General features: G+C 46.3%; 1 protein-coding gene across 7 annotated transcripts in view; it reads left to right on the top strand.

Moving 5' to 3' along the window:
• Positions 1–18,276, top strand: part of CXXC4 (CXXC finger protein 4) — a 98,514-nt gene that overhangs the window by 6,682 nt on the left and 73,556 nt on the right. For all 7 annotated transcript variants that reach the window (XR_011096465.1, XM_068681869.1, XM_068681864.1 and 4 more), the window contains one exon: positions 3,397–3,487. Coding sequence is in view for 5 of the 7 variants with exons in the window: in XM_068681869.1 (XP_068537970.1) it covers positions 3,397–3,487 (91 nt within the window). In the remaining 2 variants the exon portion in view is untranslated. The remainder of the gene's footprint in view (positions 1–3,396; positions 3,488–18,276) is intronic.

Below are 18,276 nucleotides of genomic sequence, written 5' to 3'. Positions count from 1 at the left end.
GGCCACTTCTGATGTGGACCAATTGTACCATACCCACAGAGACATGTGCTGCGTGTCCTTTTCTCATCTGCCTCTGTTCCCTCAGCCCTACTTGAGACGAGCAGACTTTTCTCCATGCAGCCCTGCCTGTGAACAACGCCGGCAGCCAGTAGCTTGTCTCCTCATCCCCGACTGCGTGCAGCTCCAGCAGCAGTTTGGCCCAGCTCCTCACACAGCGCAGCCAAAACACAAACCCTATGTGTAACAGCACAGGTGGAAGCCTTCCAGTTAGTAGCTGGTTTGTAGAATAGTTTGGGATCGTTCAGGTTGGTAAATGCTGCGTGAGGTTAAAGCACTGTCGTGCCTCATGCTCGTATAAACTCACATTTCATAGCTTTGCTGTGCAGGTTAAGTCGTAGCAGATCTATCTGGAGCACCTACTGAGGCTAAGCAGTCTTCCACTTCGTTGTTTGATATCAGATGTTTTATTAGGGAATTAAAATCAAACTTGACCTAAACAAGGTGGGCCTCCCTGTGATTTTTAGGATGTTATGCCCTATTCCATGTCCGTACCTCACAGGCCGGTGTGTAGTTAATTATGCGTGGCCTTCCTTACCTTGTTAATTGATGCGCAAGCTTTGGGAGGTATGGATCATTATCTAACGTAATCATGCAGAAATGTGAAGGGCGGAAAAGGGAGGAAAAGAAGGGAAAAAAAGCCCACATTCCTTGATGCCTTAGCACAGTGGAAGCGTGTGGGGGTTGCCCCAGCAAGTTCAGAGCTGGAATGCCTCACGCTATCGCCGGGCTCCTCGGGCTTTGAACAGCCCGTGGCTCCAAACGCCTCCGTGATCCTGTTTAGAGAAGCCACTTGAAACGTGTCTGCTCCTCCTGCTGCCCCTTGCCCTGGCACCTGGCAAGAGGGCAGAGGAGCCTCTCCCTCCATTTTCTGCTCACTGATCTCCATCTCGCCGGCGTTCGCTCGCAGCTCGGGAGGCAGGTGCTCTGGAGGCCGCAGGCTCCTTTAATCCCTATTAAGAACAGCAGATCACAGTGGCCCCTCTGGCCTTGTTCCCGATGACTATGAAACTAGCTTTAGCTGCGCAGAGATTTAATCTTTCTAGTGGAAATGTAGCGTTGGTCAAAGGTCTGCGCTGCATCTTTTAGGGCAGTTTCTTAGCTCCGGGAAGTTAATCGCGAGGCAGTGGCCACTCTGAGTCGCAGATTTTGGCAGAAGGCTCCTGCAATGGATTCACCTTCCTGCAGCTCTTCTCTTTTGCGGGGAGAGGCCCCACAGAGGAAAGCCCCAAACTCTGCCAGAGGCGGGGAGCAGGCCCCTTGCAGGCTCCTGTCGCTCCTTCAGCTCTTTCCCCCCCTCAGGATTTGTGCCTCCATCTTCAGTTAATTCAGATCGTACCTAAAGTGCGTCCACAACTACGTTTTTAAGCAAAAGTGGTTTCCATAGTAACACTGGAGCTTTCCTAAATGCAGTCGATGATGTAAACAGCTAAAATGACTGTCACCCCAAATAGTTGTTTATTTCTTCGCTGTAGTTTATTGAGTATTTAAATCTCTTGTAGCACACACAACAGATTTACCACTTCTAAGTATAACTTAGAGGAGTAACACGTTTTTTTTTTCCTTACTGCTTCCATTTCAGCTGATCTGTTTCCATGTCAACCGCGCACATTGATAACGAATTGACATTCTGACTGCATGTGGCAGTACGGGGTGCAAGGTGGCAATTAAAATAAATCGATGTTTCTAATGATGCTGATGCTAAAACTGTGCCAAAATCCCGGGATTCCCATGCACAGGAGCCAGAGGCTGCTCCTTCAGTCTGCAGAGAGCTAGGCAGTGATTCTCAAGGGAACAGACTTTCTCTGCAAGGTTTTCAAGCCTCCCTGCTTAGAGATGCAGAAATACTGGGAAAGCAAACTCGCTCTGTCTTTTTTTTTGCACTCACACACAGAAAAACGCACCTAGCACTGTGTGTATCTGTGTGCACGTGTGTGTTTGCTTTGGCTCATCCACCGCTAATCTAGGCGAGGTCTAGAAACGCGTAAAGCATGCATTAGAAAATAGACCTCAATTCTCGGACTAAAAACCTGTTTTGAGTCAAGTTTCTGGTTTAAAAAAAAAAGGGAAAAAAAAAAGTGGAGCAGGAGGGCTTGATTACAGCCTCCCCCCAATTTCCTTGTCATGAATAAATGAATATTGAAATTTTTGAGGGACAAGAAGCATGGAGGTCCAGAAGGGCAATTTTTAAACTCAGGGGCCTGTTCAGCAAAGACCTGCTCTTCAAATCATGTACGAGGGGGATGAAAGTGGGCTGCTTTTCTCTGTCTGTGTGAGCAGCATGTGGATTCACAATTGCCACAGTTGAGGTGCCATCGCTGGGTTTGTTTTGCTTCCTGTTAGTGCCTGGAGGGGTTAAGATCAGTGCCCACTGTATTAAACACCCCGTTTATACGCCATAGATGGATGCAATCCACAGGAAGTCCCAGGCAAAGCAGACAGCAAACAAGGAGAGGAAGGAGAGACAATATTACCCCTGTTTTGCGGGGACGGGGAGGAATTGGAAGGAGTTGTCAAAGCTGGGGCTAGGAAGAGTGGCTTCCAGGAGATGCAGGTTCCTTCCCTGCAGTCTGGGCACCTGCAAAGGCCTCGTCTGCTGTTTGCTCAGGGCCATGCTGGAGTTTTGTGGTAGGGGTGGGAATCCAGCTCCATGCTCCTGAATTGAAATGTGCTCATTTCTGAGGGAGAGCATACTCTGGGAACACATTTCTGTGGGGCATTCAGCTGTGTGGAGGCACTGTGGTTTGAAGCAGGTTTGAATTTGCAATTTCCATTGGTTTTGGGGACTGTGCTAACCTCCTGTTGTTACAGGCATCCTAATGGCATACCTAGTGATCTTAGTTGGTGTGGCTTCTCTTGGTAGGAAAGAAGGAAAGAAAACTGTCCAAGCAACAGTTCAGGTCAACTCCATCAGGTGTCTAGCACTGCCTGCTGCAGTGCTGTGACTGTATAAATTCACCTGTTACGTCCTTCATGTCATGGGAGCGCACCAGTTTGGTGTTCTCGTCAGGCCCACAAACTTTGTCCAGTGAGGTTTCTATTTTTAAATTAATTTCTAAGATACTGTTCTAGAGAAAAAATAAAAAAGCATTGTTAAAGGTAGTGTGATTCCTGCTACCACTGAGGTGTGCCAAAATGTGGTCAGTTTCTGTCCTCGTGCATGCACAAAAGAGCAAACTCCAACCCCAAATATCACAGAATCACAGAATTTCTAGGTTGGAAGAGACCTCAAGATCATCGAGTCCAACCTCTAAATATAGTCACTTATGGAATGGAGAATGGAGATGAATATAGTAAAACCCCCACGAGTACTAATGCTGATGATCATTTTATTTCCAGATTGGATTCTTTGCATTTGCATTGCATTTGGAGGATCTCTGAGCGCTTCAGAAGGACTAAGGAATTGTGCCTCACAGTGGCCCATAAGGTGGTAAGTAGTGTTCCTGTTTTTTGTAAATGTGGAAGGATTGTGGGATATTGATAAACAGAGAAATTGCCAAATCAGTCAAGGCAGCGGCAAATAACTTTTCCCTGTAGAAAAATATCACTCTTTCAAATACAAGACAGGTACAATGTTGATGTGTTTCAGCAAACAAGCCATTGCTGAATGACTTTAATTTGATTGCCCACGAGTGAGACTCTTTTAGGGCGCGTTTTGTGATTGTCACCGAGGTGGTATAACATGAGGAATAGATTGCAGCCGAGAGGGGATTTGTAATCTGTTTGTTGGTCCGGAATATTGGCTGGAGCTGACAGTAGAACAGCAGCTGGTTAGATGGGTCCACGCAATAACGAGGGCTAAGAAGATCTAGCGCTCTCTGTTGAACTGCTCTTGGCCTTCCTTATCATATTACCTCATCTCCTAGCTGCAGGGATTGGCAATCTTTCAAGGAGGGATGCACAATGCTGGTTTTTTCCCCCTTGCATTAGAGGTAGGAAAGCAGCAGAGGCTGTAAGTGCTGCTTCTGTGAGGCCTGGCTGACTAGGGTGCCACCCAGCACCTGCAGGATTTGGTTTTGGAAGGAGGGAGGACCCCGCAGGCACCCTGCCGAGCATCACAGCCTCCAGTGCCTGGCTGTGCCCTAGCTGGGGTCTCTCGGTGGAAATCCTTCACCGCAGCCTTGTGGCTCCCAGCTGTCAAGCCGCGTTTCGGTACCGATAGCCACCATCCTGCGGAGATGTGACTAGCCATATGGTAGGGCTGCTTCTAGCACCATTTGATTAGCTAACTTTAATTAACGGGCAATTATAATAACCAGAGAGACAAATACAATAACTGACTGTCATGCTTCATCATAAATGATGGCTGTTGTAGCCACGCCGATATTATTTGACTTAATACAAAGAAGGTGCTTGACATACACCACAGAGTGAGATGAACGTGATGCATAAGACAAACTGGGTGCTAACATGTGGTCCCTGATGTTCAAAAGCTCTGGAAACTTGTCCATAATCAGTAGCAGCAGAGCTCTGAAGAATGAAAGGGCAGTCACAACCATTTATATACAAACTAATGCAAACCAGAAGAAATAACCAGCCAGATAGCAGCTGAAGAAAACTGTGACTTGGTCCCAGAAGCTCTGTACTAAAGGCCTGGACCTTAGCAGGAGTAGACAAGACCCATTCCTAAGACACAACTGAGAAATCTTTGTGAAAAACAAGAGATCTGTAAGTGATAGATGTCTAATGATGTTTGGCTATAATTGCATGCAGCGTGACTACCGTGAAAATGTTAGCCAAAGTCTTTCCGCATCGGAAGCCAAACCTTGCTCTTACAACCTAGGATTTCTTCTGAGCTTTGCTGAGGGGCTGCAGTTTTGAAACCAGAAAACTATAAATAGAATTAGAGAAAACTATAATTCTAATAATTGAACTTGCCCTTTTTTCACTAGTGTTGTCTGACACCAGGAAGGGGAGGATGAAAGAAACCAATTGCTTTACAACTGTTTATGTAAAAAGTATGGTGTGGTAGAAGTGTGTGTGTGTATATATACATATTAATAAATCAGGTATACTATGCTGCAGTCTTCTGCCATTCTAAAATAGAAGAAAGCAAGAGTTTTTCAGTGGCAAAATAAAAATACCGTCTTGTGGGATTGTAGTAGAACTGTAAAGCAGATTCCCCTGCCTTTGGGCTGGTGCAGTGGAAATGCGGGGTGTTGCTCGCAGTTCTGCTTGGCTTTGTTCAGTCTCTGTTGTCTTTTGTTGTCAATGGGGTGCAACTCCCACGGAGTGAAATATTGTGGGTAGCGTGGGCTAAGTCGGTGCCTTAAAACAGCTGTAGGCTGCCTGAGGCAGCACCTCAGTGATTTGTAGGACTAATGAAGGTGTACACTAACAACACTGACCTGCGGCCAGCTTGAGGATCAGGACCAAAGGTTGCTATTCAGGTAAGAAAAAGGGGAGGTTGAAAATACACAGATGAGCAAGAATAGTGTTGTGAGCACTGATTCGTCTCCTGCTGCTGTTACTTTGCAACTAAGGTTGCAACCTGAAACATAATTAACTAAAATACTGTTTTGAGCTTACTTAATGTTCAAAGACTCGGCTCAACTGATGAGGGTTGGGTAGGGCACGTGGAGCTCGGGCACGTGGGTAGGAGCTTACTGAAATCTAGAGGGGCTTTCTGCTGGGGTGGATGTCACTGAGCAGTCCTTTTGCTACTGTTTGGAAGGACAGGAATGCCCTGCCTCGTCTGTCCATGCTGGTGAAGGTAGGGATGCAGGGACAGATTTCCCTATCCCTCTACAGGAACCTGGTACCAAAGAGCATGCTGCAGTGATTCAGTGGTGGTAGGTTTTTGGCCAAAAGCTGACTGAAAGAGCATGCAGTGACACATGCAATACTTTCTTCCTACGCTGCCCTGGCTGTGCCAGGTACGGTCCAGTTCTTCTGCCTCACAGCAGAGGTGCAAGGTAGCAAGTAACAGCTTGCTCTGTTCACTCCCCACACCTGTGAGGGGAAGAGCAGCTCTTGCCACAGGAAGAGCAGCTGTGGGTCTCAGCAAGGACTGTCGAGTGCACATCACAGCAAAAGAGTTCTCAGGGTGTCAAAAACGTCTCACCTTGGCTTTTTCTGGATGCTGAAATGCTGAGGCAGCGTCCCGATGCACTTCGTTATTCTGGAGGAAAGCTGCTCCGATTACGCCTCAGGTTCCTGCAAGGATGGCTGGGGCCAGAGACTGGCCTATAATTGCAGCTGTCAGCTCACTGTTAAATGGAGAGATGTAAAATACCTCCTTGCACATCATTTATTAACATTTAAAACCCATCAGGGGACATATAAAACGTTTCTCTTTTTGTAACATTTATAAACTCCTGAGAAGCACAGACACATTCCCCTATATTAATTACTCTAATTTAGGCAGTGTCCGTGGAGGGCCCACCAGCTACGCTTCCCCCCGCAATCCTTTTATTTCTGGTCGTTGCAGTTCCCCTGAGCCCCTTCCAGCTGCAGATTCTCCTGGCGTGAAGCAGAGTAATGCTGGAGAGCAAATGTATTTCCAGACCTCGCATACATGAGGGAGGTGCACTAAGATGGCTGGTAAAGCTGCCGAGTTAACCCAGTGCAGAATGCGATGTGGACGGTCTTATTTCATGTGGTTGCTTCTTTTAGATTTAGATGAGTTGTGAAATCAGGGAAAACCCCATTTAACATCCTCAAACAAAGATGTGTGAAGGCATTTGCATCGGCTTAACGTGAATTGTTTTGGTCAGATTTAAATGAAACCAGTGAAACTTCCTTGTACTGAGCCGACCTCAGTAAATACAGATTTGTCTCCTGCAGGAGGGGTTTGCAGCTCCTCTGCAACCTTCTCTTTGCATTTTAGTCACCTGTGCCAGGAGCCGGTGGGAATTATAAACTCTGCCGGATCAGCGTAAATCAAGGGAGGGACATTTAGTGGTCTAGGAAGGAACATGAAAGAAGGCAGCTTCGCTTGTCTCTCTCCGTGAATATGATCACAGCATCTCCTTTGATCCTCTCCGGGCCTGCTGCTGTAAATGGATTGGGGCTGTCACAGATCCTCAATGCCTTGCTGCTGCTGTCAGAGCATCCCATGGGGCCGGGACGTGTGGGGTAGTCCAAGCGATGCATCTGACTGGTGTAGGGTCACCCTGACTCATCTCCAGAGGCAAATTCTCTGGAGCATTCAGTTCTTTTTCAGGCTCTGGGATTGGCACCCATGTGCTAGAGCAAGAAAACGGGCAGTTACCTATCGGTTACCCCTGGGGTTATTTCAGCCAGCTGTTAAAATAGCTGATAAAAAGAAATGTTCGTGAACACTTGCAGTAGACATCTTCTCCTGCAGTGGCGTGGCATTTGGAGAATGAAATGAATGTGTTATACTGAACAGCATCCTGAGCTTCCCCCGTGATGTAATTTGAAGAGTATTCCCCGGCTGCGTGTGCTGAGCTGTGAGAACTGTTGCTGGGAGCACATAATGTTGTGCGTGCTTAATTTTAAATGACTACAGCATGGAGAAAGAAGTCTCTGTGTGCCATAGAATCGCCGTGGTCTTGAGTGAACGGATCCATGGCTTTCTTCATCAGAGGTGAGGCCAGAGAACTGCTGCTTGCCACTTCCCTGCTAGACACTTGCTGTGTCACCTGTGAGTGCTGTAGTGAGCATCCTGCATCGGTGATGGAAAGGCACCAAGAAAGGTGTGGAGTGGCAGGGTTCTTGTGCTGGTGGCTGATGAGGCTGAGTGCCCCGAGGAGAGGCCTTTGGCAGTGGCATTCTCCCCGTTAGCTGTGCCACTGTGCCAGAGATCAGAGGAGGGCTGAAATTTGTTTTTATCAATTCAGCAACAAGATCCTACATCTGTTCCTAATTACAGGTAGGGGTCTCAGAGGAGGGCTGACTTACAGTGTATGTGGATATCAAAATGCATGGCTCTCGTTACTTGAATAGGTAAATAATTTTATTCATCATCTGTGCGGGGACGTAGGAAGCGTAGCCCAGGAGATGTTAACAATTAACTGCAATCTCGTTTGCATTACCGGCTATCAATATCTTCAGCTCTTCTGCACAGTAGTTTAATATTGACTATGTAAACCTTCTGAAAAGGAGGTTAACTTTTTTTTTTTTCCTGTGTGAAACAAGCGTTAAAAATATGTATATATTTATATTTTTGTCAGATTGCATTTACAGCATTTTTTTTTCTATAGTGGATACGTTTTTGTGGTTCTCTGCTTTCTTTTGGTGGCCAAATGTCTTCTGTTAAATCTGGGCTACCTCAGCTCTTCGGCTTCCGTTCAGCTTAGGGTGCTAACCACCTTGCAGGCTGTTTCCCATGCCTGAAACAGATTTCTCTGGACCCCAACATTTTAGTTCTGTCAGAGTTGCTGTTGTTGCTCATCCACTGAAGGCAGTGATCTCTGTCCCGTGCAGCATACAGATTGTACAGTCCATTAGGGCAAGGATTTGTTCTTATTTTTTTAAAGGGTTTGCCTTCACTATAGAGTTACTCTATGTTCTTGGGGGGAAAAAAAAAAAAGGTCACATGTAAGAAATGCACTGGAAGGCTCCATAACCCGTTCTGGTGTGATATATTGCTATGGATTCAAATAGACATAAGAGAGAAAAATAATGAGAAATGCAACCATTTGCAAGCAAATACACTATTATTCAAATTTTTAACTGGAGATCGCTTAGGTGAGGCACACTGCTGCCTTCTACTGAAGTTACCTGCATGCTGGGAGAGCACAGGCAAAACCTGAGTTGCTGCTACACAGCAGATGCCAAAACAACTCCCCTGTGTAGTGGGGCAGCATATATAGTGTATAGACATCAGAGCACGGCTGTCATCCCCATAGTACACCTAACTCAGGGGTGTACAGCCGCTGGGAAACTCTTACGTGCAGGTGGAAATCCCAGCTGCATCCCAGCCAGTGCAGAGCACTGCTGCCAGCCTGGTTCTGCCCTGTGCTAGTCGTGGTAGCAGAAGTGCTCTGATGGCTGCAGGTACAGGGCTGGGGAAGCCCTCCGAGAAGCCCTGCAGATGATGTGAAATACCTGCTGCTGTTCCTTTTGTCTTAAGTGTGTTGAGGAGAGCAGTGCTCACCTAGCAAATGGGAACATCAGGAAAACTGGAGATGCTAAAGTAGTGCATTCGAGTGGAATTCAATACCGAGTAGATTGTTTGACTTACTAGTAAAGTTCGGAAGCAACGACAGCAGTATGGGTGGTAAATAGATGGCAGCATGGATTTATTAAAAGTAAATCATACAAACTCAACTTAATTTCGTTCTCTGATAGGATAAAAAGCTTAGTGGATAAGGTAAATCCACCAGAATAATGGATCTCCATTTCGTGAGCACTTTTCTTATACTTCCATACAACAGTCTTAGAAAAAAGAAAAAGAATAGAGGCATGGATAAGATATAGTTTTCATAAAATAGGATGGATTGTAAATCATTTTGAGTGACAGTAAATATATATGCCAAAGGTATATCTAAAGTGCTTGTCACATCGGTGCTTATATACATATTAATAACCCCATTTTGAGACAGGAGAGAGCTGTCTTTCAGGAATCATTTTTGGTTCCAGTGCTACGTTAATGTGCTCTATTTTCATTAATTGCTTTGATGGCAGGATTAAGACTTCATTGATTGTATGTGTGAATGGTATTAGTCATGTTGGGACTGCAAATACCATGCAGAGAGCAGTCATTAAAATATAACCTTTTCAGGACGTGTCCCTGCCATATGCCCTAGAGCCTCAAGCAGGGAGTATGCGCACATCCAGGCCGCTTTGGAATTTCTCTATGAAGCACAACTCCCTCTGTCCTTCTAGCTGGGGTCAAGAGATTGGCTCTCTATCTACAATTACATTTGAAAAAGAAAAAAAAACTAAACTTGAAAAACTTACATTAAAAGAACATTAAGGTTGTAAAGCCAACCACTGAGTAATTAGGAAATAATAGAATTCAAGTGGCCTGTATAATTTTATTTCAGCTTCCTAATGCATATGTATTATGAGGCAGTCTTTAATTCCAGGAATCCACACTATTTTTAGCTCAGGATTCTCCTTTGGTAGCCCTCTATGCAGGAAGGAATTTCATGCAGACTGAGTTTGGCTTCATACAATTCCATGAAAAATTCCCGAGAACTTCATCCAGGCCAGCTTACAGCCCGCTGCTTCTAGTGATATTCTTGCAAAATTGAGATATGCATGCAGAAACAGAGAAACACCTCAGTGTAGCGTTTCAGAAACATGAAAAGGAAGAAACGTGCAGTTTTGAAGTGTGCAATGATATACAGAATTTGTGATATCTATAAATTTTGATAAATTGAAACTTAAAAAACCAAGAAACTTACAAATTCAAGTTTCATGTTTTGCAGTGCCCATAGTTAAAATCGTAATATGAACAATATGTATGCTGAATCTTTGTGTCTGAAGATCTGTACTGTTGCCTTAGATGCATGACAATTAGGCCTTTTCTCGATAATACCATTAGATGCACAATAATTAGGTGTTTTCATCTCATTAATATTCATTTTCATACATTTAAATGCCTCTCTTATAGCATTTGTTAATTAACATACATTACAATGGTATATTCCTCTTCCCCATTCACCCATTCTGACTAATTTAATGAGCTGACATATCAGATGACTTCTCCTACAGGATACTGCTGTTGTATCTTTGGTGGGAACAAAGGAGTGGTTATCGTGTTGTTTGCGGGTGGTATTAGCACAGCTATTTTTTTTCTCAGAAGGAATCTGGGGCATGGAGACTCTGTCCTTTGTGACACTGCTGTGAAATGGATGGCTCCTTGCTGTATATTCACTTTTACTCACATTATTAATGCCTGCATCCCAGAAGCAAAGTTTGGGCCCTAATTTGTTTTCTGAATTGGCAGTGAGTCCTGCTTGTACCCCGAAAAGCTTTTGTTTCTCCCACCACAGAGAGTACATGCAGCCTGCGAAGCCGCAGTGAAGGACACGCCAACGTTTAAAAATATCTTTCCTCACTCTTGTGAGTAGGGCTAATTTGAAAGGTAAACTAAAACATTCAAGGGAGTTGAAGGAAATCCCTGTCTCCTGAAAATGTCTGCAAGGAGGTGAAGTAGTAAGTGAAATGCCGCTGTATAATTACACCTACTGGGGATATTCATTATGATTCTTGGGTTACTCCAGAGCCTGGCTATTAGCATTAAGTTAGACAGCTTGACTGTGGATCGTGCAAATATTGTAACAGACGGAACAGCACCTCCCACAATAACGGCTGTGCTTTCACTTCCCGTGTTTTGCCAAAGTATAAATAATAATAACAGCAAGCATTCAGCAAATAAACGTATTTCCTTCCGTAGATTTAGCAGGTAGAGTTTTTGTGATGATGCGCTGCAGTTTTGTGAGTGTCATTTCATCAGAAATTAAGGGGAAAAACTCCTGCCAAATTCTGCGCGCTGATAAATCAAACAGCAATCTCAGCAGTTCGCAGATTATTCAAATTCAGGTGGAGAAAGCACACCTGGAGGGGAATTTTCAGCAAGGCTCAGTGTCAACTTAGCTCTCTTCCCGCTGAAGTCAATGGGAGTTAAGCCCGTACAGAGCGATTTTCAAGATCTTAACCCTCGGATCTGCATCCCCATCTGAGTTCGATGAGGTTTCTTCTTGAGGAGATTCCGGGTTATTAGGGAAGAGATTTTCAGTAGCACCTGGGGGGATTTAGAAGCACAGCTCAATTAGTCTTTCACCGCAATTTGCGCTTCTAAATACCTGAGACAGGTCTGAAAAATCTCACGCTAAAACCCCTCCTCAGCTGCTGGTTAAAGCCTCAGTGCACACGTCTACTCCGATAAAAACAGGATCCCAGTCTGAGGCACGTGCAGGATTTCGTGTGTGGTTAGACAGCGCGGCGGGAGGCTGGGCTGTCACGTTACCATTAACGATAGATGAAGGGCACTGTCAGCTGAGAAACATTTGAACAACCTCACCAACGCTGCTGCGCTGGGCTCTGCTCGTGCTGATGGGTCACGTCCCGTGGGCTCTGCTGGGCTGAGGGGCACGCAGCTCCCTGAAGGTGCCAGGAGGGGAAGCTGGGCTTAAATAGCTCCTTTTCGTGTGGTTTTTATACAGCGACCACCCTACGAAACCCCACTAGTACAGGGAAGACGATCAGATTTAGGTGTCGTGGCAGCCCTCGCTTTTCCTGCTGGCAAGAAAAGACAGATCCCTGCTTTCCTGAATTTCCTGGAGGGGGAAACACAATCCCTTCTAAGTGTGTGGAAGAAAAGGGGGGGAGAGATCTGTCAGTGCGTTAGAAACTGGGAGGGTTTCAGCTGTGGTTCGTAGGAGGGAACTGGTTTCTGATGGAAACCAGTAGGATGGCTGCTGAACAACGTTACTGCCGGAGCGATGCTTTGTATGGTACCTGCGTGTCTCAGGACCTCTTGCGAGAAATGCCTTGCTTTACGTTTTTAACCCCACTGCGGTATAATTGAACCGAAATTTGGGGTTGAGGTGCCGGGGAACGGGAGTAAGAAATTGATAAATGTTTTCCTTCAAAAAGGATGGCTAGAAGTGGACACTTGAATTATTTTGTTGTGCAGTACGCCATGCAGAAGTGAAGAGGAAGCGTGTAATTTATTACAGGGTTGTGCCAGTCGTGGTGAAATGAAGCCTAAGAGGAGAGCCAGTCTCGGTCTTTGCTTGGCTCAGCAGATGGGTGAAGGAGACTAAGCCTGTTCCTGTAGCATCCCTTCTTCTCAGCAAGCCTTTTACTCGTGTCGCAGGGAGGAGAAGCAGGAACGTGACAGCAGTGTACCTCGAGGAATGCCAGATGCTCTTCCCCTCTGAGCAAAGGGGGATGAAGCAGCAGGAAATGAAAGGAGCCTCACCCTGATGGATGCAGGGGGCAGCGAGCTCTGCAAAGACAGCGGGGAGTGGAACCATAAGCAATAATATCGTGGGGTTGGCCCTTGAGGGAGAAGGACCCTTGCCGCTCCTGAGGCTCTGCCCCTTCAGAGTACACTGAAGTAGGGAAGCTCTGGGCATTAGGAGAGTGGAAGAGATTGCAAAACAAGCAGCATGGGGCTTACCATCGGGCCAAAGAAAGGTTGTATTGCGGGGACACCAGTGGCTTGGGAACCTGCAGCCTGTCTTGGGGTAGGTTGGAGGCAACTGAGTTGGAGGTAAGAGAAGTAAAGGGATGTGCTGATGGAGTGGTCTTAAAAAATGTTACACACTGGGAAGGAGGGGACTGGACATTACAGAGAAGGGTGCAAAGGAGTCAGAAGAAAACTAACACATCCCCATGACCTGGAGGAAACACTCAACAGCTCTGGCTGGCTTTTCTGATAAGGGATGGGAAGCTACCTGACTCGCAGAGACTCGTGTCTGGTGGTCAGACTCTGAACGGTACCTACCCGATCTGTTGCACTTCGGTTTCTGTGAACAACTGCAGCCCTCGATAAAGAAATGTTAGGAATGTCCTTTTGGTTCTCGATGGCTCGTCTGGCCTTCAGGCTCAGTCTAGAGTGATAAATAACGAGAGCTTCACCCTGACAGGAGTTCTGCTTAGGATTTGGTGCTTTGGAGAGTAACATTTCCTTCCCTCTGCCAGTCTAATGTTGGAGGAAGTGAGTCACTGCTGTCTTTCCCTCATTTGCTCGGAGAGCTGTGCTGATAGGGAGAGCACATCGTAGACGAGTCAAGTTTCCCATCCTTCCATTCAGCGCCTGAGAGGTGAGCTGTTTAATTAATGGCTTCTGTTCGTCCCTGCATGCCAGCCTGGCCTGCTTCTGCCTCTACCTGGCTGAAGGAGAAGCGGCTATAGGGTATGCAGAACCTGAGACTATTCAGCTTCTTGGGGAAACAGTGAACGTGCAGCAGCGAGCCCGCGGGGAGATGTTAATCCTGTTGTGTGGATGATGCCAGTGCAAAGCTGAGTGTCAGCGTTAGCAGGACGGGCAGGCGAGGTGTAGAGAGGGGTGCAATCAACTGGTGCAAGTCCAGGGCCTCGAAAGGTGCCTCCCATCCCTCACCCCAGCTGAGCTGCTCTCACAGTGCTGTGGCTGAGGGCTGGGTGACAGCACACACACCAAGCTAACGTGGAAACAGCAGCACGCACTGTGTTTTGTGCTGCTCTCTTCCCTGACGTAATCAAGTACTGAAGTTTTACACACCAGCGCACAGATTACTGGCATTTACTAGGAAGCACGAGGAGCGGGCTGGCAACTGCTCGGAGGCACACGGAATATACAGGCAATTGCTCCGGAGCATGGGGAACACGCAGGCAATTCAATTCCCAACTGGTTCCTAGGCAGGAGCTACCAATTAAAATTAAAAGAATAAAAGACCACAAGCTTGGGACTGATGATATGCTCTGGAGAGAGGAGTTGCCAACAGCTTGTGCTACAAAGATGCCTCTCTTTCACTGGATTTCAAATGGCAAAAGAAACTCAGGTAACAGATCATTCTTTTCTTCTGGCTTCCCTGATTTTCATGTACTCAGTCATGCAGCCAAAATTCCTACAAAGACAGACGGGGCTGCTCCCCATGAATTCCAAGCAGCGAGCCAACCTTCGGAGAGCTGATGCAGCGAATGTGCCAGCAGTCAGCTACACCTAGGAAGCAGGATTTTAAAACCAAGCACCAGATACCTGAGCAGAGAGAGCTGAATGATGGGGGCCCAGAAAATCTACTAATGAGAGTATGGCATTTATTTATATATATATAGGAAAGGATTTAGGATTAAAAAACAAAAAGATCTTATCCATCTGTCTTTCACATTAATTGTTAATGAGACTCTGAAGCAGAGCTCCTCTTTTGATGGAGAAGACTGAAGCCTAGCTAGGTAAGGTTATTAGGCAGGTGTGGGATCTTCATAGCCTGCATTTATACAGTGCCCATCGTGGGGAGCCCCGAGGATCATCGAGGAAATGGGCCTTTTTTAACCGCCGTTATCACACTGCAACTGCCATGGGGCAGATGAGATCATAAATCACAATCTGTCATCGGATTTCAAGTCAAAGCCTGCTCCCCTTGCTCCTTGCAGAAGTTGTGTGAATGAATGGTGCTGAGCTAGTCAGGCAGAGGCTGCAGGACTGGAGCGTTTTCACAAAAAGCGGTGAGTTCACCCAGTTTTTTAATGGCTTGTACAACGGAGGATGGCACAAAGACCATCGGTGCTGCAAGACTTGGAAGTGGTGGTGCAAGGCAGGAACTGATTTTACCCGAATTCCCCAGCAACCAGCAAAAAGGCTGTGCCCACCAGCCACAGAAAAATGGCAACACCGATCCAGCACAAATGTCCAGAGGTAGCACATGCGTTGTTCTAAGATGCATTTTGTCTGTGTGGTCTATACTTGGGAAGCAGAGCAAGACAGCGAAACCTTTCAGGCCCTTCACCTCCATGTGGCAGCTTGGGAACCTCCAGGCTCCACAGCATGGGGTTGGAGTCAGCTCTGCTATGTGAGGATGTGCCTTGCGAGGAACAAACTGTGTGGCTTTCAGGTTTTTCTTCCAGAGTTTAGCAAAGAAAGCGATGCGCTAGCAGGTGCAGGACGGACTCATTTATTATTGCTTGGCTTAATAAACTGCATCTTAAATTATGATATCGATTACTACGTTGAATGAAAAGGCTGAGCTGGCGTTACTGTTTTTGACACAAGCAGCATTTTAAAATGTTTACACTGGTTGCACGGCGCATCTGTATTGTTTTTGGAAAGCAGTAGACATAAAATATGGTGTTACATAAAGTGCTAGGTGCTTCTGAATTCATTTACCTAAATTTTGATGTAAAAATCAAAGAGATTGTGTGGCAAGTGGTGCTCACCCACGGTTCTTGTTCCCATTAACAAGCACAAGCCGATGTTTTCTGTGTGGGTTCATCAAGTTAATGCCATTAAAGCACAGCAAAAATACGTTTGCAGCAACCCTGGTAAGTTCTGTAGGATTCTCCTGACAGGATAAACATGTCTGCTCTGCCCTCCTTTTTTTCCCTCCCCCCCCCCCCAAACAAGCAATAAAAACATTTTGCATAAACAAATTCCAAATTACAAGTAATCATAGGAAAGCTGACAAATGTATGCTATGCTAGTCTGTGAAAATACTAATCAAAGCAGCCTGTCAATTGTTAAAGTTAATGATTTAGATATGCAAAACTCTGACTAAATTTTTGTGGATAATTACATAATTACGGCTGGGTTAACACAATCAAAAATAGCAATTGCGTGCTCCATCTTGAAATCACCATGGCAGTTCCCTGCTATGTTTTAAAGGCCTCTTCACCCTCGTTCCCCCTGCACACCAAGTGCAGTGGGGAGAGGGAAAAAAAAAAAAACAACAAAAAGCGACTGGGAGCCACCTGGGAAAGAAAAGCCAGCGTGGAAGATGCCTCCTGCCTGCTCCAGCCTCTCATAGCCCTCTGCAAAAACAATCGTCTGGAGAACAAAGCACCCGCCGGAGCGGGTGGAGGTGTGGAAAACGTGAGCCAGATAAAGGAGGATTGGAAACAGGAGAGTTATCTGCTGTGGCGAGCTGCAGTAGCAGCACCTCTGCCCAGGGATTCAAACCTGGGTGAAAAGGAGCTGTTCCTGCGGGAGGCCTTTCCCGCTGAGGAACAGGGAGTTTTTGTTCCGTTTTAAAGGGCTTGCTGTGGTACGGGAAGCTGGGATGGGCCGAGGCTCACTCAGGTCATCCCAATTTTCATGAAACTGTTAAATCGTGGAGACCACAACCAGCTGTCTCCCGGGGGTTTGGTTTAGAGGGGCTGTGAAGCTGTTTCTCCAGGGCACCCTACAGCTCATTGCGCCCCTACACCCCGGCTGGGGCTGGAAGAAGGGAAGCTTCATCCGAGAGGAGCTCCAGAAAAATGAGAGGGGATGAGCAAGCCCAGTCCTGTCAGGCACTGGTCTTTTTAAAGCCCCTTTGAAAATTGCTCTGAATCTCTTTTCAACACCTGCGAGAAGCCGAGTCCTCAAAAATCTTGAATTTCTCTTGCAGCACGTTTTTTTTTTTCCCCTTCTCACGTTGGCTTCATGGTCTCTTTTGATATTAGGGCTGACTGGTTGAGTTTAGAGATTCCAGCTGTTGGGAATCTCAGGGAGGTGACAAAAGTACAAATAAAATGAATATCGGGCTCTTTCCTGAATGTCACATTGGCTGGGATGGGGTAATGACCGTGATTTAAAAAGTAATATATCTCTCGTGTAATTTTTTATCATAATTTTTCTATACAGTTTCCATTAAATAGATAAATGACCTAAATGAAAAAGAGAAATAAAGTGAAAGCATAAAATCAGTCCCTGTCAGGAGCTCCATAAAAAGAGTTGGGGCCCCGGCGGTAGGAAGCGGGCTGCCTCAGCTCCTAAATCTGCCAGTCGAGGTTCAGGGGGATGGCCTGGATCGGGGAGTGACTTACTGCAAGACGTGAAATCAAGGAGTGGTGTAGTTGGACGTCTGAAGGAGACCTGAAATGCTCTTTGGCATCATCACAAGCACCTGGAGCGATAGCAGGGCCGGGAGGCACCGTTCACCGGCCTTACACTGCTTATTTCTGCTGCGCTGATGAAGCAGAAATAAACTTCCTGTACTTGGACAGATTTTAAACAGTTTTTTTTTTTTTTTTCTACAAGACAGAAACCAGATGGAATATTTTCACAGCTGACACCGAAATTCACAGTTTTCGTGACTTCTGTGATACTGTGATTTACACAGGGACTTCCCATATCAGCAGCCTCGAGCAGCCAGCCTCTTGCCATTCAGGCTTCGAAACGCTCCTGGGTTTGGTAGGTCGGGAGATGGCATGGGCTGTGTGAAATGCGAGGCATCGCTGGGTTTAAATGACAGCTCTGTGGGCTGTTCTGTTTCTGCATCTTGACTCTACGTGATAATAATAAAATATGTTAAAAGCACTCTGCTCCAAAACGGATAGCAAACCCTTCAACGCCTTGAAATTAATCATTTGTAGGAGCAAACAAAGGGTTCCTGTGTCAGGCCGCGAGCACAAAGCAGGCCATTGACTTCAGGCGTTTGTTAGCTCTCTTAAAGGATGAGGTGAGAGGCAGGAGGCTTGCTCCTTGCAGCTGCTGGTCTTGCAGGCAGCGTTTTCAGGTGGCCTTGAAGCACTTGGTGTGACAGAAGAGACTTGGAGGGGTTTTTATCCCCTCCGGGGAGCAAGAAGCCCAGCTAGAAGGACAGGGTGGAGAGCGTGGGACCCTGCGGAGCCGGGCACAGGCAGGGGCTTCTCCTCACTTCTTGCTCCCTTTGC

Source organism: Anas acuta, chromosome 4 (assembly GCF_963932015.1).
Source record: "Anas acuta chromosome 4, bAnaAcu1.1, whole genome shotgun sequence".
Taxonomy (NCBI): Eukaryota; Metazoa; Chordata; class Aves; order Anseriformes; family Anatidae; genus Anas; species Anas acuta.
The sequence above is the reverse complement of the archived record's forward strand: the minus strand, read 5'-3'. Positions and strand labels throughout refer to the sequence as shown.